The 22,033-nt window shown below is 38.8% G+C and overlaps 1 protein-coding gene across 1 annotated transcript in view; it reads left to right on the top strand.

Annotated features, from left to right (window-relative positions):
* EYS (eyes shut homolog) overlaps positions 1 to 22,033 on the top strand; it is a 233,477-nt gene that overhangs the window by 168,807 nt on the left and 42,637 nt on the right. Inside the window, 1 exon segment of the mRNA XM_043438967.1 lies at positions 7,835 to 7,890. Within this exon segment, the coding sequence (XP_043294902.1) occupies positions 7,835 to 7,890 (56 nt within the window).

Here is a 22,033-nt window from a genome sequence, read left to right as displayed (position 1 = left end):
ACAAAGTCCATTCTAGGGTTGTTAGATGTCATCAGACGAAGAAGAGGCATCACATGTGATTGTTGTCAAAGGTATTCGCAGACTTGGAGAAAGTCTTTTCCTTGAAGTGGAGATGTCCACCACGGGAAGCCTTCCACTGATGAAGAGGGAAGTGCTCCGCAGACCCAGCAGTTAGATCGATTGTGGAATGCAGCACAGGAGTGAGCCCAGAACAGGAAGGCATTGTCTTGAGGATCAAACGGCAGACTCAGGATCTTTGGAGTCAGCAGAAGTAGGCTCACATAGATTATAAGGCCCATCTGAAAAGTACAAAGTCAGAGCATAGAAAGTAAAGACATAAAATGACATCTCTTAGTTCTGATCAGGGTGCCACCTCTTAACTCGAGTGTGATGTACCCATGAATCAATTCCTGGGACTTTGACAGCTGTGGGAGAAGAAAGAATGACCTGGTAAGGGCCTTCCCAGAGGGGCTCGAGGGATGGGCCCCCAGATCCCAATGTTTTTATGAGGACCTCAGTTCCTGGCTCAAATAGAGGCTTGCTGGATTTAGAGGCTGGGTCAGGAGTCGTCTCCCGGAGTTCTGTTAATGCCTGTTGAAAAGCTGAGAGCTAATTTACATAATTAGTTAAGTCCAAGGCTTCAGTATCTATAACAATGTCTGTGCGTAAGAAAGGCCTTCCATAAATACATTCAAAGGGGGACAGTCCCTCCTTTTTTGGGGCAGTTCGAGCCCTTATTAAAGCTATGGGTAGGACTTTAACCCAGTTATCCTGCGTTTCTTGAGTTAATTTGCGCAGATGTCTTTTGATAATGTCATTAGCTTTTTCAACCTTTCCTGAAGACTGGGGTCTCCAGGAACAGTGTAAGTGATACTCTATTCCTAGAGCTTTAGACAGCCCCTGAGTTACAGCAGCTTTAAAGGCGGAGCCATGGTCACTCTGAAGGCTCCGTGGCAGCCCAAACCTGGGGATAATTTCATGGATTAAAATCTTTACAACCTCCTTAGCTTGTTCACTATGGCAGGGGAAAGCCTCAATCCATCCAGTAAAAGTATCCACCCAAACTTGTAAGCAAGAATATCCACTAGCTTTTGGCATATGAGTAAAATCAATTCCCCAGTCCTCTCCAGGATACTTTCCCTTTCGTTGTAATCCAGATTTTGCTAGTTTTTCAGTCTTTGGGTTATTTTTCTGACAAACCTCATACCGTTTGATAACGTTCTTTAAAGTTTTCATTACATTTTTACCTTCAAACAAACGAGAAGCCATCTGGTAAGTAGTTTCTATACCCAAATGAAAACTCTGATGTAAACCCTTAAGAATTTTCCACTGAGCATTTTCAGGAATTATTAATCGTCCATCCTCGGATTGTAACCATCCTTTATCAGTAATCCTTGCTCCTCTTTTCTCATATCTTTCTAATTCTTCCTCAGTATGTTGTGGTTTTTCCTGTTCTACAGGACCTGTCCAGATCAAAGGTGTCTGTAGGGAGGGGGTTTCGTAAAGTGCTGCTTTTTTGGCTTCAGAGTCAGCTAAAGGTGGCTACTTTACTCCCATCCCTGCTGTGCCCTTTGCAATGCATAACCGCTACTTCTTTAGAACAATAGATAGTAGTTAAAAGTCTCTCGATCTCTCTGATAATGCTTAATAGGTTCTCCCGTTGCTGTTTTAAACTGTCTTTCTTTCCATATCACCACATGAGCATGTAAAGTTAAATAAGCATACTTAGAATCAGTGTAGATATTTACTCGCTGCCCTTTGCTTAACTCTAGAGCTCGGGTCAGAGCCACAAGCTCCACTAACTGGGCACTGGTTCCCTGGGGGAGAGATTTTGCTTCTAAAACCTGTTCAGCAGTCACCACAGCATAACCTGCTTTACGCTTTCCAACCCGAACAAAAGAACTGCCGTCTGTAAATATTTCCATGTCAGGATTGTCTAATGGGGTATCCATTAGATCCTCCCGAGCTGCATAGTTTAAAGTTAGGAATTGGGAACAATCGTGATCAGGTGTTTCATTTTCCTTCTCAGGAAGGAAAGTAGCAGGATTTAAATTTCCACAAACTTTAAGCTTAGGTACTGGCCCTTCTAACAACAATGACTAATATTTAAGAAGTCTACTGTCTGTCATCCAAGTATTAACCTTAGAATTTAAGATTCCACTCACATCATGAGAAGTCAGTACAGTAAGGTTTCGTCCATTAATTATTTTTAAAGATTCAGGTGCTAATAAAGCCTTGGCCCCAATTACTCTTAGGCAGTGGGGCCACCCACGTGCAATTACATCTAATTATTTGCTTAGATAAACAACAGGTTGCTGGTGAGGCCCTCGGGGTTGTGTCAAAACTCCCAAGGCCATATCTTTTCTTTCAGTGACAAACAAGTTAAATTCTGACCCTGTGGGCAAACTCAAAGCTGGAGCTTGCAGGAGAGCAGTCTGAAGAACCTTAAAAGCCTTTTGAGTATCTGGAGACCAAACCAGTTTGTCAGTTTGGGCTTGCTGAGTTTCAGCTATAAGTTTATATAAAGGCTGGGCAAGTTCCCCATAGCCCAGAATCCAAATACGACAGTAGCCTGTGATTCCCAAAAATCCTCTCAACTGTCTTAAAGTCATAGGTAGGGAATGGTTTAGTATAGGTTTAATTCTCTCAGGGCCTATGGTCCTAGTCCCTTCTGATATGATTAGGCCCAGATATCTAACAGACTGTTGACAAAGCTGAGCCTTTTCTCTTAATGCCTTGTAACTGCAGCCTGCCAGAAAGTTTAAGAAATCTTCTGAGGCTCGTGAACAAGCTTCCTCTGTCTCAGCACAGAGCAAAATATCATCTACATATTGTAACACTACCGCTTCAGAGCTATTAAAGTATTGTAGATCCCGTGACAAACTTTGTCCAAATAAATGAGGACTATCACGAAATCCCTGGGGCAAAACTGTCCAGGTTAACTGAGAAGCTGGCTGCGTGGGGTCTTCAAAGGCAAATAGAAATTGACTTTCCTCTGCCAAAGTCACTGAATAGAAGGCATCTTTTAAATCAATTACTGAAAAATATTTGGCTTGTTCAGGAATTTCAGACAACAGAGTATAAGGATTAGGCACCACGGGGTGTAAAGGAACCACAGCCTCATTTATTATTTGTAAATCTTGAACTAATCTCCATTTAATCATTTGATTTTTTATACCCAAAATAGGAGCGTTGCATGGACTGTCACAGGGAACTAACAGTCCCTGCTCCTTTAAATTCTCAATGATGGGTTTTAACCCTTCCTTAACCTCAGGTTTCAGTGGATACTGCTTCTTATGTGGGAATAAGTGTGGGTCTTTGAGCTTGACAACCACAGGAATAGCATTTTGTGCTCGACCCACAGATTTTCCATCAGCCCATACTCTAGGATTCACATTTTGTTCAACTAAAGGGAGAAAAAGGGAGGGCTCCATATTCATGAAAACAGAGGCATGGACCTTGCTCAGTATATTCCTCCCCAAAAGGGGTGGGGGTGATTCTGGCACAATCAGGAACTCGTGTGAAAATAGCACAGAATCCCAGTTGCAAGATAAAGAATAACTGAAATAATACCTTTTGGCTCGTCCAGACAATCCCATTATGAAAGCGGATTGGGAAGAAAGTGGGCCAGGGGCTTCAGTAAGCACGGAGTAATTTGCCCCAGTATCTAAAAGGAAATTGACAGATTGACCTCCAATGGTTATCAATACCCGGGGTTCCTCAGGTGTAATTAGGACAGGAGCTTGTGTGGGGACCCCCGGGCACCTTCAGTCCTGATGGTCTTGAGAGTCAGACCCCTGAGACCTATGTCTCTGGGGGCAGTCTCTCCTCCAGTGTGGTCCCTTGCAGACCGGACATGGAGCTGGGGGCGGCTTAGATGCTTGAGGGCAATCCCACTTGAGATGCCCCTCCTTTCTACGGTAATAGCAAGCCCATCCCTTTTCACCTGGGTCCCTCTGGGCATTTTTCTCAGGCTGTTTAAGAAGGGTTTTCATAGCCATTGCGAGGGCTTCCGCCTTTTCCTTTGTCTTTCTCTGCCTTTCTTTCTTTTCCTCATATTTCCTACTATAATAGACTGTCTGAGCTAGTTGTAACAGATTGTTTAAAGACTGGTTTGGTCCATACGCCCATTTTGATAAATTACGGCGAATATCTGGAGCTGACTGAGTGAGAAATCTATCCTTTAAGATCACTTCCCCCTCTTCACTTTGGGGATCAATCTCAGTGAATCTGCGAAGGGCTTCTCTCAGTCTATCTAGGAATTTACCAGGAGCTTCCTTCTCCTCCTGTTCTATGTCTGCCAGTTTGCCATAGTTTAAAGGCTTAGAACACGCCTGCCTTAGTCCTTCAAGAATACATCTGACAAAATGACTCTGATCCCATTTTCCTTTGGCAGTGTTATAGTCCCAGTCTGGTTCTGTAGCTGGGACCGCCTGACTCCCAGTGGGTACCGCGGCCATGCAGTATCACATAGGAAGACCAGGTGTGTCTTCTTTAAGCCCTGGGAATCAAATCGATCCCAGTTTTTCAGGATACAGTTCAAAGGAGTGAGGTTGGAATTGTTAGCTCCCATCTGTAAGAGAGAAAAAAAGCGACCAGCGCCATTTTTTTCTACCGGAGGCATCCCTCCCTGCTCTAGATGGGGGTGTAGACAGACGTTACACCAAAAGCTTTTCCTTCCCGGTCGGACTTAGTCTGTCCCTTACCGACGCAGGCGTCACACTCTTCCCTCTCGGTTCTACCACTGAGACGGGGTGGGGACGCACCAGGGGTAGACCTGATGGCATCCCTGACTGACGTCCAGCTCTTCACCTCGCTTGCCTCTGATGCCACCCGGGGTGCAATCAGAGTAACCTCCCGGAATGCCTCCCAAGCTAAGACCTCTGGGGGAAACATTCGTCACCTGAGTGCCTGTGCATGACCTTGAATATATTCCTGACTGCAATAAGACCTGCGTGAACTTTAAACTGAGATGTTCCTTTCAAGCCTCACCACACTGGTATAAGAGCCTCCTCTGGTCTACCAAGAGCCAGTGTTACCAAAGGAAAAAAAAACATTGTAGTTCCAATTCGAGTAACCTTTAACCTCAGAGATGCTCTTGGAGTTAGAGCTCCATCTAGCTTCCGAACTTTTGAGTTCTAGCGAGGCTAGGCGCTTCCTGACTACCAATCCCAGTTTGAGACCTAGACCACAGAAGAGTAGCAACATAGATCACAAGCCCCTTGAAAGCCTATGATCCGATAGATTAGGTTAGTACTTCTAGTTCCCAAGGAGTTATGAAATGGTCAAAGAGACTGAAAAGTTTGACCGAGAAAGGAGAGTTCGGTCCACATGATTTGCCCATTTCTGATCGGTTCTCGAAGGAGACATTGGGGGCCTCTTGGCATTGGCAGGTCAGTATAAACCCCCGACAGGTTTCTGTCATAAGCCTTCTGAGGTCGCGGCAGAACCGCAGAGCAGGGCTCCTCACTTGCTTCGTGCAGGGCGTTTCATTCATTCACACAAGCACACCATAGAGTTAGTGAAGTACAGCAGAAAACATGTTCACTAGGAGAACAAAGAACTAGAGCTCCAAGCATCCTTACCTTGTCCTCAGGATCTCAGATGAGTCCCCAAGATGAAAGGTTGTTGCTGAACGATAAGACACCGGGATTCTTGGCCTCCGGAGGAGACAAATTCAATCCGGGGTCAGAGACGAGGCTGGATCGCTCAGAGCTTTTGTGTAATAAAGTTTTATTAAAGTATAAAGGAGATAGAGAAAGCTTCTGACATAGGCATCAGAAGGAGGCGGAAAGAGTACCCCCCTCCTAGTCTTTAGCTATAAGTTATATAGTCACTCACAGGCTGTTAATGGAAAGAAAGGAATGTCTTAGAATTTAGAATGGCACCAGATAATTCATCCCTGGCCATAAAACGATTGACTTGAATCTTGTAGAAGGGCAGATTACCAAACAAATAGTTTTGTTTCATAGATTAGGGGAACAATATCTGAGTAAGTAGTTTAGGCCATTTGGCAGAACCAACTTGAAGACAGAGTCTGGGGTACATTAACATAGCTTAAGACAAACATTTCCATAAGAAAAAGAAATGTATTGGTTAACTCAAGGTTTGAGAATAGTTAGCTTCAGGTGAAACCAGGTGTCATAGCAACACAGCATTTTAAGAGAAACCTCCTTTTAAATTAGTATAGAGAAGAAAAAAAATATTGCTGGTTTGTTTCCTCCTGCGCTTAAGAGAAATAAAAAATGTCTGGCACTTGCAGCCTATTTCCTCCATTTGGAGACCCCTGGCCTTCCTGCCTGCTACCCTCTCATTCGGTTATTTTATATTGTTGTATATATTTTAATATTTCAATTTAATACTCAAATAAGACCAGAGGGTGATTTAGGAGTTCCCCAAATGACTACCCTCATTTTGGTAAAATTCATATCTGAATTCATAGTATGAATTCATATTTATACCTTAAGAAATTCCTTACCACAGGTGCATTGGATGATCCTGACTATTAAACAGGTTCTCAGCTGGAACTATCAGCCAGAACCATAAATATAATTCCTCTGTATGGCTTGGCTTTATCCTATCATGATAGCTGGATTCTAACCATCCTCGGATAACTAGACCTTTTTAAACCTAGTTTTTAGCAATCCTACTCCTGGGCATACACACCAAAGAAACCAGATCTGAAAGAGACACATGTACCCCAATGTTCATCACAGCACTGTTTACAATAGCCAGGACTTGGAAGCAACCTAGATGCCCATCAGCAGACGAATGGATAAGGAAGCTGTGGTACATATACACAATGGAATATTACTCAGCCATTAAAAAGAATTCATTTGAATCAGTTCTAATGAGATGGGTGAAACTGGAGTCCATTATACAGAGTGACATAAACCAGAAAGATGAAGACCAATACAGTATACTAACACATATATATGGAATTTTAAAAGATGGTAACGATAACCCTATATGCAAAACAGAAAAAGAGACACAAACATACAGAACAGACTTTTAGACTCTGTGGGAGAAGGCGAGGGTGGGATGTTCTGAGAGAATAGCATTGAAACAAGTATACTATCAAAGTGAAACAGATCACCAGCCCAGGTTGGATGCATGAGACAAGTGCTCAGGGCTGGTGCACTGTGAAGACCCAGAGGAATGGGATGGAGAGGGAGGTGGGAGGAAGGATCGGGAAGGTGAACACATGTAAATCCATGGATGATTCATGTCAATAAATATTATTTAAAAAAGAAGTTGCATAAATGCAATCATATAACATGTAGCCTTTTGAGATTGGCTTTCATTTACTCACCATAATTCCCTTGAGTTCCAACCAACTTATGTTTATAAACTGTTTTTTTTCATTGCTGAGTCATATTCCATGGTGTTGCTATACCATAATTTTTATTTTTCTTTTTTGCTATTCATGCGTTGTAACTACAGCTGGGTAACTTCGAAATCTGTAGTCTTTATTACAAATAAAGTTACCATGAATATTTGTGTAAAAATAAAATAGAATAAAATAAAGTCACAGAGCATTGTTTCCCCATAGTTGCAGCTTGCTTACATTCAATGGGGGAATTGTAGACCCCAACCCTCAATTAGGGGAATTTTGAAAAAAAAAAAAAATAGTAAGAAGAGCATGCGACATAGAAAATAATGTTGGGATATTTTGGAAAATAGAATCTTCTACATTGGTGTGCTGAGAACTTCTGTTATATACTTATGAAAATAATGTCTACCACTCCAATCCCCACTTAAGAATCCTTTCATTATATTTGAGATATACACAATTTTTGTATAAAAATAATTTTCAATTTTTTTTTACATGTGTATGTGTTCACCGATAGCTACAAACAAATTTCATAAGCAACTTCAGACAACACAGGAGTCTTCTCCTTGCAAGACTAGTGCCATAAGCATGAAATATGAAACAAGATTTTGAGTGAATGTATAATTAATAATTAGATGCTGGGAAAGATTGAAGATGAGGGGAGAAGGGGATAAAAGAGGACGAGATGGTTGGACGGCATCACTGACACAATGGACATGAGTTTGAGTAAACTCCGGGAGTTGGTGATGGACAGGAAGGCCTGGAGTGCTGCAGTCCATGGTGTCGCAAAGAGTCAGACTGAACTGAACTGAACTGAACTTTTAAACAAAAATATATGAATTTTAAATCCTGTTGACAAAAATAAAACAATGTTCTGTTTTAAGCTTAAAATTTTAGTGACTTATAATATTTCCAGTTAAAGTAGAAAACTCTAAATGTGTTTTTAAATTGTTGTGGAATTGGTTTTAAATAAATACTTGAGAAATTCTGAATCATTATATGGGCATAAGTCCTAAAATGTCTATTTTGCTTTATAATGAGGATTTTTGGATAGCTGAATATTAATGGATGTGTCTGGTGATGAAAGTAAAATCTGATGCTGCAAAGAACAGTATTGCATAGGAACCTGGAATGTTAGGTCTATGAATCAAGGGAAATTGGATGTGGTCAAGCAGGAGATGACAAAAATAAACATTGATGTCTTAGGAATTGATGAACTACAATGAACAGGAGTAGTGAATTTAATTCGGATGACCATTATATGTACTACAGTGATCTAGAATCCCATAGAAGAAATGGAGTAGCCATAGTCAAAAGAGTCCGAAAAGCAGTACTTGGAACCTCAAAAATGACAGAATGTTCTTTCATTACCAAGGAAAATGAGTCAACATCACAGTAATTCAAGTCTACACCTCAGTAATCCAAGTCTACACCTCAACCACTTACGCTGAAGAAGCTGCAGCTGATGAGTTTTATGAAGGCATACAATACCTCCTAGAACTAACACCAAAACAAAAGATGCCCTTTTCATCATAGTGGATTGAAATGCAAAAGTAGGAAGTCAAGAGATACGTGGAGTAACAGGCAAGTTGGCCTTGACATACAGAATTCTGCCAAGATAACATTGTCCATAGCAAATACCCTTTCTCAACAACACATTTCAGTTCAGTTCAGTCGCTCAGTCGTGTCCGACTCTTTGCGACGCCATGAATTGCAGCATGTCAGGCCTCCCTGTCCATCACCAACTCCCTGAGTTTACTCAAACTCATGTCCATCAAGCTGGTGATGCCATCCAGCCATCTTATCCTCTGTCGTCCCTTTTTCCTCCTGCCCCCAATCCCTCCCAGCATCAGGGTCTTTTCCAATGAGTCAACTCTTCGCATGAGGTGGCGAAAGTATTGGAGTTTCAGCTACAGTCCTTCCAATGAACACTCAGGATTTATCTCCTTTAGGATGGACTGGTTGGATCTCCTTGCAGTCCAAGGGACTCTCAAGAGTCTTCTCCAATACCACAGTTCAAAAGCATCAATTTTTCGGCGCTCAGCTTTCTTAACAGTCCAACTCTCACATCCATGAATGACCAATGGAAAAACCATAGCCTTGACTAGACAGACCTTTGTTGGCAAAGTCTCTGCCAACAATGTCTTTACTTTTTAATATGCTATCTAGGTTGGTCATAACTTTCCTTCCAAGGAGTAAGTCTCTTTTAATTTCATGGCTGCAATCAACATCTGCAGTGTTTTTGGAGCCCCAAAAAAGTAAAGTCTGACACTGCTTTCACTGTTTCCCCATCTATTTCCCATGAAGTGATGGGACCAGATGCCATGATCTTAGTTTTCTGAATGTTGAGCTTTAAGCCAACGTTTTCACTCTCCTCTTTGACTTTCATCAAGAGACTTTTTAGTTCCTCTTCAATTTCTGCCATAAGGGTGGTGTCATCTTCATATCTGAGATTATTGATATTTCTCCCAGCAATCTTGATTCCAGCTTGTGCTTCTTCCAGCCCAGCATTTCTCGTGGTGTACTCTGCATATAAGTTAAATAAGCAGAGTGACAGTATACAGCTGTGACATACTCTTTTCCTATTTGGAACCAATCTGTTGTTCCATGTCCAGTTCTAACTGTTGCTTCCTGAAAATGAGTTGAGTCTGCAATAAAGTGTAGCATGCTCAAACCTTGTGTAGTTACTCATATGCTCACATGAAATAGTGTGTATGTTGAATTAAACTACATCTGGGTCTTCACCAGGATGCAATAGCAGAGAGATAAAGACAAGTGACTTAAAGGTATATGCAACAAGTCAATATAGAAATGGACCATGCCATTTAATTCAGTAAGTAAAGAAGTGAATATATGAAGGGACCAGTAGATATTGAAGAATAGGTAGGGCAGTGGACTGTGGGGTCTAAGAACTGACGTCAGTGTACTAAAAGGATTGAGCTGAAAAAGAGAATGAGTCTGTCAATCTAAGTACCACATGATGCTTGAAATTAAGAGTATGGAAGGAATGCCACTAGGTATGATGTATGGTATATAGAATGCCGCAGTGGGAGTGGTTTGGAAAGTTACGATGAAATTCAGATCTTGAGTTAAGACAGTCTCCTCCTCTGAGAAGTGAACCATGCAGATATTGAAATAACTCAGTAAAATTGGAATTGTATCAGAGAAAAGTATGTAATAGTCCAGGTGTCAAATGCTGAAAAACTAGAATGAGAGGGAATCCCCAAGAGGGTTAGCTGTGGATACTACAGGAAGAAATACGAGTAGCACCATCTTCAAATGATTGAGATGTTTAAGGAGGAGGATGGGGCACTATCTGCAAGTCACATGAGGAAAATAAGGACACCTACTAATAGTCACAACTGATATGAGTGGGGAGGGAGAGAGAGCAGCCATCACATGAGATTATGTTAAAAAAGTTTTTATGAGTCTATTTCTGTTTTATAAGTATGTTCTTTTGTATCATTTTTCAGATTGCATGTATATATGATATCACATGATCTTTGACTTACTATGTGTGGCAAACTTTACAAAGTTAGGATGAAGATTTAGATACATGTTTCTGCAAATAGCATTATTGCATTTTTCTTATGACTGCATAATATTTCATTGTATATATATACAATATTTTCTTCATCCATTCCTCTGTCAATGGACATTTAGATTACTTCTATGTCTTGGCTATTGTAAATAGTGCTGCAATGAACATTGGGGTGGATGATGGTTGAGTCCCTAAGTCATGTCCAACTCTTGTCACCTCAAGGGCTGTAGCCTGCCAGGTTCCTCTGTCCATAGGATTTCCCAGGCAAGAATACTGGACTGGGCTGCCATTTCCTTCTTCAGGGGATCTTCTCAACTCAGGAATTGAACCCAGGTCTCCTGCATTGCAGCCAGATTCTTTACCAAATGAGCTACAAGGGATCGGGGTGCATATATCTTTTCAAATGATGGTATTCTCCTGATATATGCCCAGGAGTGGGATTGCTGGGTCATATGGCAGCTCTGATGCTGAAGCTCCAGTGTTTTGGTCATCTAATGTGAATAGCTGACTCATTGGAAAAACCCCTGACGCTGGGGAAGATTGAGGGCAGAAGGAGAAGAGGGCATCAGAGGATGATAGCAGGATGGCATCACCAGTGCAATAGACATGAACTTGGGCAAACTTTGGGAGATGATGAGGGACAGCGAGGCCTGGCAAGCTGCAGTCCATGGGGTTGCAGAGTCAGACATAACTGGGCAACTGAACAACAACAGTAACATGGCAGTTCTATTTTTAGCTTTTTAAGGAACCTCCATAGTGTTCTCCATAGTGGCTGCACCAATTTATATTCTCACCCACAGTGTAGGGGTCTTCCCTTTTCTCCACATCCTCTCTAGCATTTATCATTTGTAGATTTTTTGATGTGATTATTCTGGGTGGTGGAGATGATACCTCATTGTGGTTTTTATTTGCATTTTTCTAATAATGAGTGATATCAAGCATCTTTTCATATGTTTATTAGCTATCTCTATGTCTTTGGAGAAATATCTGTTTAGGTCTTCTCATTTTTTGATTGGCTCATTCGTTTTTCTGGTATTGATCTGTTTGAGCTGCTGAATCACTTAGTTGTATCTTTGAAAACTAACATAACAATGCAAATTAACTATACATCAACTAAATATATATATATATATACATATATATATATATATATATATAGCTTAAAGATGACACAAAGCTTAAAAAAATGATTAGAGGAAAGATCCACATAGTGAGGAGTGAGCTGGATAGGTGTCTGGCTTCTTTAGGTGCCTGTGGTATATGATGATAAGAAGTTCCCCTTGATGGCCTTGGAGATGGCTCTTAGTGGGGCAATTGCAAGTGCTAGCACTGAGTTAGGGGTGTGAGGGCTTGTCAGGAGCTCATTGAAAAGCCCAGGAGCTGCTTCAAAGGCAGTGATGAAGCTGCAAGTCTCTGTGACCCCGTTTCATATATGTGAGAGGCAAGGTTCAGGATTGCAGAGTCCAGCTGTAGAGAGGCCTTTCAAAGTCTGGGCCTACTCTCTGCAGGAGATGCAGGGCAGTGAAGGAAAAGGTACCTTGCTCTGGCAGGAAGGAGTCTACATTCTGCATTACACATAAGAGAGGGGAATGCTTGTGTCACCAGACCACACAAGGGCTTTGAAGACTGTCATGACTCACAAGTCTGATATTGTCATCATGTACAATTGCACAATCACACACATGGGAAGACAAATGTAGACACATACACACACCTATCTATTTTAATATTTAAAAGATGCAATGCCTCTAATGTTGTCTAATGTAAAGATGATCACATTCTGAATATGCAGAATGAAATGAGAAAACACAAATCAGGGAATAGATGGTAATGAAATCATGTAGTATCTTTCTCTTATATATATTTTTTTCCAATCTGAAAATCAACTGTTTAAAAAATATTTGAGAGTTATCTTTGCAAAAGATACCATAAACTAGATATTAGAAAAATAAGTATTTTTTTTAATCAGAAATTATGCTATATGGAAATATTTTTGCTTTTTAAAATTTTCATTTTCTCTATTCAAATTCTAAGACATTTCATGGGATAGTAATATTTTATTTTATTCTCTTAGCCTGTTCTTTTTTTTTTTTTCTGTTTTTTTGTTTGTTTCCTACTCAAAGTTACAATTACAGCTTTCCCCCCTTAAGACACAATTCAGTGTATTAACATATTTTTTTTTTTATTTTCTTCTTCTCAAGTTAGTTTCAGCATTTCCTTTATGTGATATCTCACCACCTCAGCCATGGATGGGGTTAGGGTTTTCAGTATGTGTCATGAGTAAACCTACTGAAGCATAAATTGTGACTTTGAAACAAAACATCATGCCTTTGAAGTATATATGTCAACATATTTCCTTTCAAAAAGTAATAAATTTATATTTTCACATTAGTATTGAAAAATTCTTGTAAAGATAGCAATCACACATTTGGATAAGGAATTTGTTAATTAATGGAAAGTTTCCACTTGGTCACTCAATAATTTTTAACTAAAAAGACACTTCAATCTCTTGGAGTTAATTATCTAAAAAACTAGGTTAGTTGATTATCTAAAAAAATTCTCTTTCCTTGATATCAATAGCCATGTTTATACACTAGCTTTTCCTTTTGAATAAATACTTCTGAAGTTTAACATGGAGGAAAGTTTGCTACTGTTTAAAAATTCAGATTATGACTATAAACTCTATTACAATTGAAAATACCTGGGACACTGTTCACACTTCATCATCAAGAGCATCTTCTACTCTGTTAATATTCACTTTATATTTTCAGAGACTGTTACAGTTTACATAAGTCACATTTAAATCTGGACCACTAAGTGCTTCAGTTTGAGAATATATGTACAAGTTCTACTAGTCCTGAACCTATTAATTCCCTTTTGAATAATAACTAATAAAACACAATGACAGAAGTCACTACAGAAGTACATATAAAGATTGAATTTGCATCATGTAACCTCAAAGTCTTCCAGCTCGTACCAGATCAAATGGATTTATCCCCACACTGCTCTGTGCAACCTCTAACACTTCAGTGTCCACTGCTCTCCACTTTTTTTATTTCCTTTTAAAAAGTAATAAATTTATATTTTCACATTAATATTGAAAAAATTCTTGTAAAGATAGCAATCACACACTTGGATAAGGAATTTGTTAATTAATTTGTTAATTAATGCCCTTGAGATCTCCAGCGGCAAATGCTCTTTGCATACCTTCCTTTCTTTCTCTGACTGAAGTCTGAGGACTTGGAGTCCTCTTTGGTGGCGCTATCCGTTCACCCACAACCCGTGTACATCTGGTGAGGAAGGGTGTGGATAGCCTTGCCCTGGTTGCTGTGCCCAGATCATTCTCCTTCTCCATGAAAAGCCTATCTTGAGAACATGACTAATCATAGACCATTCTCTCCCTAATTGCATTCCTCTCTCTCCAGGCTCCTTTCATGCATCTCCTTTTCTCTCACAGCCTCTCCATCCCCCATTGTGTCTCTGCCATCTGGCTTGTGTCCTTTTCTCTACCTCAATAGTCATCTTTCTTGATGATTTCAGTGTCTATCTTGGGAAACTACCCACCTGGTTGCTTAAATTTTTTGACAATTTGTATCTCCATATCTCTCTTCCGTCATGTTCTGTTGGGCTGAAATCATGAAAGCTGCTTACTCCTGTATCCTACCAGGTTAACCTGCATCCGTTTTCATGCCTATCTAATATGGCAACTCACACTTAATATATTACATAGCAATGGTTGATTTTTCAATCCCTGGATAAACCTGCTTTTCTGTAAGTGTTCTTTACTTGATCTTTGATTTCTTTATCTCTCTACAAGTGTATTTCTGGTCTATCAGTAAATCTTTTAATTTTGCTGTATCTATATATCATGGATATGAACACTTTTATCATTATGAAGTTAACTCCCTTGGTAAAACCACCAAAATTTCTCATCTGGGAAGTTCATTAACATCCCATTTTACCTCTTTGATTTGACTCTCCATTCAAGTGTATGTAGGTGGTGAATGAAAGTTTCATTGAGAAAGCTTGTGTTTGGGCACTGATTTGAGTGAGGTGATGGAACTCGCAAATATTTAGAGAAGAGTGTGCATAGAAGAGGGAATATCCACTGCAAATCACCCTGGCCTGCTCACATCATACTAATGAGGTTAGTAGAACTGATCTTCAGGAGAGGAGGGGGTAGTGAGGATGTACAGAAAACTGGAGATGGAGACAGTGCTGACTATGCCTGATGTTTTGAGGTCTTTGAATTTTGCTGTATGTTAATACAAAGTATTACAGTATTGCTGGCAAATGAGTCACAGTATCTTGCTTATACTTTAAAATGGCACTTTGGTTGTTGTGTTGAAGAGAAACTAGGGAAACAGATGCAAAAAGGCCACTTAGGAGGCAATGTAGTAATCCACCTTACTATCAGTTTGAACCTGGATGAGACATAGTAAGAAATGATTGAATTATGTTTCTGGCTTACTTCACTCTGTATAATGGGCTCCAGTTTCATCATTATGGATGTATTCTTAAAATTGAATTAAGAAAATATATTTTCTTATGCTGGACTGAGTTAAGGAGAACATGAGTAAATAAATGACTCAATAGCTTTTGGCTGAATAAGTAGAAAACAGAGCTGTTATCATTATATGATACAAGCTATGGATAAAGAAAATTGACTTTTCCTTCCTTAATCATCTATTTTCTCACAAGAGAGTGTATTTGTGATAAAATCATGTTATCCCCTGGTACTCTGTTTAAATAGGTTCTTATTATAGTTAACTAAAATCTAAAGTGTTTTAAATGCTCAGAAGACTAGACACATTTTGCATCATTTCCTACTATGATCCTTTTGATTACTCAATTCCTGTCACTTTGGTCTTCAAGAAGTTCCTTGAGTACCTTAAGCATCTGTTTCAATCCTCTGCCTGTGTTGATTTTCTATCTAAAGAAAATTTCTCCTAGAAACTACACCAAATCAATGTTCATTCATTTAGGGTTTTCCTCAAATAACATCTCCTCAAATATATCTTTCCCGTTGATTTTAATAAAAATTCCTTAAATAGCTCTCCCAGCCACTCTAATTTAACTCATTCTTATTTTTAAAATTTTGTAGCACTTATCACTATCATTATATTTTTATATATTTTCACTTCTCTCAGTCCCATAGTCTAGCATATAGCAAGCCAGAGAAATTACTGTTTTAATTTTTAAGTTGAGGATTAAGTTTTATTCAGTGGATTTGCTGAGGATTTAAGTCCAGGAAGCAGCCTTCCAAATAGCTCTGAAAAACTGCTATAAGGCGCAAAAGGAGGAGGCAGGGTATATAGGTGTTTTTGCAAAAACAGTCAAAGCAAACAGGTGTTTGGGACATCAAAAGATAACCATTCTTAAGTTTGTTTTGTTGTTGTTGTTGTTGTTGGTTTGTTTTTAATATTGATGTGTTTTACAGTGTTGTATTAAATCTGTTGTACAACAAAGTGACTCAAAGTGACTCAGTTGTACACATTAACACTTTAATATTTTAACGCTAATTTTCTATTTTCTAAGATTGAAGTATATCATGTTAATTTTCATGACCACACCTAGAGAAATTTTTGTCTAATAACTTTGTTTTTATGATTGGAGAACTATGAACTATGAATCATTTATGTTGAGTCCAGACAGTGACAGACTTGTCCAGTTTATGCAAAAAAGATAAACAGATGGAATGAATAGTCTAAGGTTACACATTTGTCTGTGCCCATATATGTCATAGAGTAAACATCTAGCAGTATTGCAAAGCTTCTATTGTTAGAATAAGTTTTTATTTACATCAAAGGCCTTTTTCCAGGAAATGGAACATGATGGTGTTAAAATTGGTATAAATGACTCTGTATCAGAATCTCCATCTATACAGGAAGAATCTACGGAACATAAAACTGAAGACAACGTTTTATTTAAGATAAAAATTACAACTTAGTATGGTCAAGCCCTGAAAAAAATAATGTAGTAAAAACCTCCTCCAAGTTTTAAACAAATGATAATAGTATTTCTAGATAACAAAGTCAGGGAAAATAATTTTGAGTTACTTTATGAATTTCTCATTTCCATTTCCTAGAATAGCATTAAGTTTGAAACAACTGTTTCAGCAGCTGGAAAATGTTAAGCAAGGATATACTAAGTATCCAAAAGTGGCATTGTTTTTGAAGCTAGCTCCTTAAAATATCAAATAATGTTTAATTTTCAAGTTTTTATTTGTTTATAGAATGGGGGATTCATTATTTTAATGCACCACTTTAAGAGTTTTCTGTCACTCATTTGTTATAATGGAATTGAACTTTTTTAATTTTATCAAATTTATTATTTGATATTTTGAAAAATATATATTTTATAAACTTGTACTTGAAGTGTACTAAATATCTGTTCACTCATTTTATTTTGTGTATTTTCTATACTTTTAAAATAAACAACTGTAATAAACACCAGACTTTCTGAAATACAGGAAGTATTTACCAAAATGTGGGTTATAAAATTTTACTCTGGAATGGCTCTCATTATTTTACTTTGTTCAATGCTGTGACCCAACAGAACCTGACACTTCTCTAAAATCAGTAGCATGTATTCCACAGGAAATTGAACAAAGTTTGGGATAATCTGTTTCAGAAATAGAGTAAAGCTAATTGTCTCATAAATATTGCCTAATTGACAAAATGCAACCCAATGTTGGAGATACATTTAAGGCAGTTACAGAAACTTATTTTAAGAAAAGAAAAATGTGAGGATAAAAGTGTGTTGGTTTTTTTTCCCACTAAAATATTTTATTTCCATTCCTTATGTGTATCTTTTCAGTTCATCTCTGCTTTTCTATGCATTATCTCTCATTTTACCACTAAAAATGATGTGGTAAATATTTACCACTAAATATTTTTATTACAATTATTTACATGTCTCTCACCCTCCAGTTTCATGAAATATTTCATCTTTCCTAACACCATCATGTTTATTACAAAAGAGTAGTTTATACAAAATATAACTATACATTGGATGGTCTAGTGAAAAATAGCAGCTCTAAAAAGAGTAAAAGCAACATGTAAAGGAGAAGCAATAATTAATCAAAGTGTAGACTATTTCTTTGAGTTGGAGAAACAGTCTGCATATTGAAAAGGCTCTCTATCGAAGCTAAATTGATACATAGAGAAATATCTGGCAAGCTTCAAGGCACAAATGACAATATACTTACAAAAGAAAAGTGATCAGAGCAATATCACATTGTTTATTTGAAATACTGGTAGCTCCAAACAGTGGAAGCACATTGATAGCCTCAGAAAGCATGTAGAGTATCCGCAGATCAAGAAAAAATATTGCCATCTCCAATATTGTACCAACTACTGTTTATTCATTGATGAGAGAAATATTGGTATGCAGGCAAACTATTGATACTTTGTATATATATGTATATATATATATCCCAGGTAATCTAGTTGAAGAAAATAATAATACAAAAATTCTTACTAAAGATACACTGTACAAGAATCAGTTCCGTTCAGTTCAGTCATTCAGTCATGTCTGAATCTTTGCAGTTCCATGGAGTGCAGCACACCAGGCTTCCCTGTCCATCACCAACTCCTGGAGTTTGCTCAAACTCACGTCCATCAAGTGGGAGATGCCAGCAAACCATCTCATCCTCTGTCATCCCCTTCTCCTCCTGCCTTCAATCTTTCCCAGAATCAGGGTATTTTCTAATGAGTCAGCCTTTCACATCAGATGGCCAAACTATTAATGTTTCAGCTTCAGCAATAGTCCTACCAAGGAATATTCAGGACTCATTTCCTTTAGGATGGACTGGTTGGATCTCCTTGCAGTCCAAGGTGAATCTCAAGAGTCTTCTCCAACTCCACAGTTTCAAAAGCACCAATACTTAGGCGCTCAGCTGTTTTTATGGTCCAACTCTCAAATCTATACCTGACTACTTGAAAACCATACCTTTGACTAGACAGACCTTTGTTGGAAAAGTAATGCCTCTGTTTTTAATATGCTGTCTGAAAAGTGAAAGTTGCTCAGTCTCCTGTAACTCTTTGCAACCCCATGAACTGTACAGTCCATGGAATTCTCCAGCCCAGAATACTGGAGTGGGAATGTGTTCCCTTCTCCAAGTGATCTTTCCAACACAGGGATTGAACCCAGGTCTCCCACATTGCAGGTAGGTTCTTTACCAGCTAAGCCACCAGGGAAGCCCAAGAATACTGGAGTGGGTAGCCTATCTCTTCTCCACTGGATCTTCCCAACTCAGGAACTGAACTGAAGCCTCTTGCATTGCAGGTGGATTCTTTACCAACTGAGCTATCAGGGAAGTTCCAATATGCTGTCTACGTTGGTCATAGCTTTTCTTCTGAGAAACAAGCATCTTTTAATTTCATGGCTGCAATTACCATCTGCAGTGATTTTGGAACCCACAAAAATAAAGTCTGTCACTATTTCCCTTCTTTCCCCATTTGCCATGAAGTGATGGGACCAGACGCCATGATCTTTGTTTTATGAATGTTGAGTTTTAAGCCAGATTTTTCACTCTTCTCTTTCACTTTCATCAAGAGGCTCTTTAGTTCTTCTTAGCTTTCTGCCAAAAGGATTGTGTCATCTGCACATCTGATGTTATTGGCATTTCTTACAGCAATTTTGATTGCAACTTGTGCTTTCTTCACCCCAGCATTTCGTGTGATGTACTCTGCATAAAATTTAAATAAGCAGGGTGACAGTATACAGCCTTGATGTATTCCTTTCCCATTTTTGAATCAGTCCATTGTTCTATGTCTGGTTCTAACTGTTGCTTCTTGACCTGCTTACAGGTTTCATCGCAGATAGGTTAGGTGGTCTGGTTTTTCAATCTCTTTAAGAACTCTCCACAGTTTGTTGTGATCCACACAGTCAAAGGCTTTAGTGGTCAGTAAAGCAGAAGCACATGTTCTTTTGCAATTATCTTGCTTTTTCTATGATCCAACAGATGTTGGCAATTTGATCTCTGGTTCTTTTGCCTTTTCTAAATCCAGCTTGAACATCTGAACTTCTCAGTCCACATACTTTTGAAGCCTAGCATGGAGAATTTTGAGCATGGCTTTGCTTGCATGTGAAATGAGTGCAATTGTGCAGTAGTTTGAACAAACTCAGCAGTGGCCACAGGACTGGAAAAGGTCATTTTTCATTCCAATCCCAAAGAAGAGCAATGCCAAAGGATGTTCAATTACAGCACATTGGCCAGGAAGTGATTTTTAATTGTCCTTCTCTCTTCCCCAGTAACATATTGCCCACCTAAACTGGGTAACCTATCTTCTGTTGTCATACATTGTTTTTTTTTTTTTTCCTTTTCGTTATCTTTATGGAGTTCTCCACTAATGAATACTGGAGTGGGGTGCCATTTTTTCTCCAGTGGACCACATTTTGTCAGAAGTCTTCACTATGAACCATCTGTCATAGGTGACCCTGCATGGCATGACTGATAACGTCACTGAGTTATGAAATCTCCTTCACCACAAGACTGTGATCTATGAAGGGGAGTTTAGTTAGTCTTGGCCAATTTAATTCATTCAAGTGCAAAAGACACACTGAGGTCTGATAGCCATAACTCAACCTAATTTTAGGATTTTCTGGTGCTTCCCCCTTTCTGTCATCCACATCTCAAGTAAGAAAAGGTTAAAGTGATACTTTTCATAGCAAAATGGTATTTGGAATGATTTCTGGATCTCTGGCTATTTCCTCAGGATAAGAAAAGCAAGGTAAGGATACCTTAACAGATTTCATCAGTGGAGTAGCAAAATACATTTAGAGTTAAAGCATACTTAAGTTTAATAGCTGCTTCAAAACTAGTCATATGATCAAAGCAACTAACTTCACTGAGTATGTTTCCTCATTTATTATATATTCAGTTCAGTTCAGTCGCTCAGTCGTGTCCATCTCTTTGCGACCCCATGAACCGTAGCACGCCAGGCCTCCCTGTCCATCACCAACTCCTGGAGTCCACCCAAATCCATGTCCATTGAGTTGGTGATATCATCCAGCCATCTCGTCCTCTGTCATCCCCTTCTCCTTCTGCCCCCAAACCCTCCCAGCATCAGGATCTTTTCAATGAGTCAGCTCTTCGCATCAGGTGGCCAAAGTATTGGAGTTTCAGCTTTAACATTAGTCCTTCCAATGAACACGCAGGACTGATCTCCTTTAGGATGGACTGGTTGGATCTCCTTGCTCTCCAAGGAACTCTCAAGAGTCTTCTCCAACACCACAGTTCAAAAGCATCAATTCTTCCGCAGTCAGTTTTCTTTATAGTCCAGCTCTGATAATCATACAAGACCACTGGAAAAACCATAGCCTTCATCATATGGGCCTATGTTGCCAAAGTAATGTCTCTGCTTTTTATATGCTGTCTAGATTGGTCATAACTTTCCTTCCAAGGAGTAAGCATCTTTTAATTTCATGGCTGCAGTCACCATCTGCAGTGATTTTGGAGCCCAGAAAAATAAAAATTATTATATATTATAGTGGCAATAATAAATGTCACACAAGAATTATGAAAATTGAATTGGAAAATAATAATTTATAAAAGTAATTAATCTAGTGGCTGACAAAAAAAGTGCTAGTGCTAAAAAAATGTATAGCTACTCATGATATAGATGAAGCAATGCTTCAGTTCTCAAGGTGAGAGTGCGAATCTGAGGCTGGAACAGCAGGACAAATGAATAAAGTTTTTTCTGATATTGTTTTACTGGACTGTGTCAGTGTGGTCTTTGGTTCTTTCTTTATGAGCTTATCCTCTATGCTTAGCAAATTTAAAGTAATGGATATATGGTTCAATTCATTTTATTATTAAATCAACTACTAACAACTGAGTCTTAACAAATATTATTGTGGGTCTTAATTTGTAAGTGTTTAGAGAGATGCATTATCATTTGCTTTGGTGCCTCATTCACTTGACAACAGAAATTTACTAAATGTGATTTAAAAAACTGGAATATTTCTCACAAATTAATAAGATTGAGACAAATAAATCCTGAACACCTGTATGTGTTCTTTAGCATGTTATCTATTGCAGCTAAAGCACTGCAGTGGACTGGAATCAAGATTCATTTCTTGAGTTTCTCAGTCTTTAGATAGTGGTGCCATTGGCTAGCAACGCCAGAGCCCTTCACCTGGCCTACACTGAC

This window comes from Cervus canadensis, chromosome 20 (genome assembly GCF_019320065.1).
Source record: "Cervus canadensis isolate Bull #8, Minnesota chromosome 20, ASM1932006v1, whole genome shotgun sequence".
NCBI classification, from domain to species: Eukaryota; Metazoa; Chordata; class Mammalia; order Artiodactyla; family Cervidae; genus Cervus; species Cervus canadensis.
Note: the sequence above shows the minus strand (reverse complement) of the source record. Positions and strands in the feature narration are given on the sequence as shown.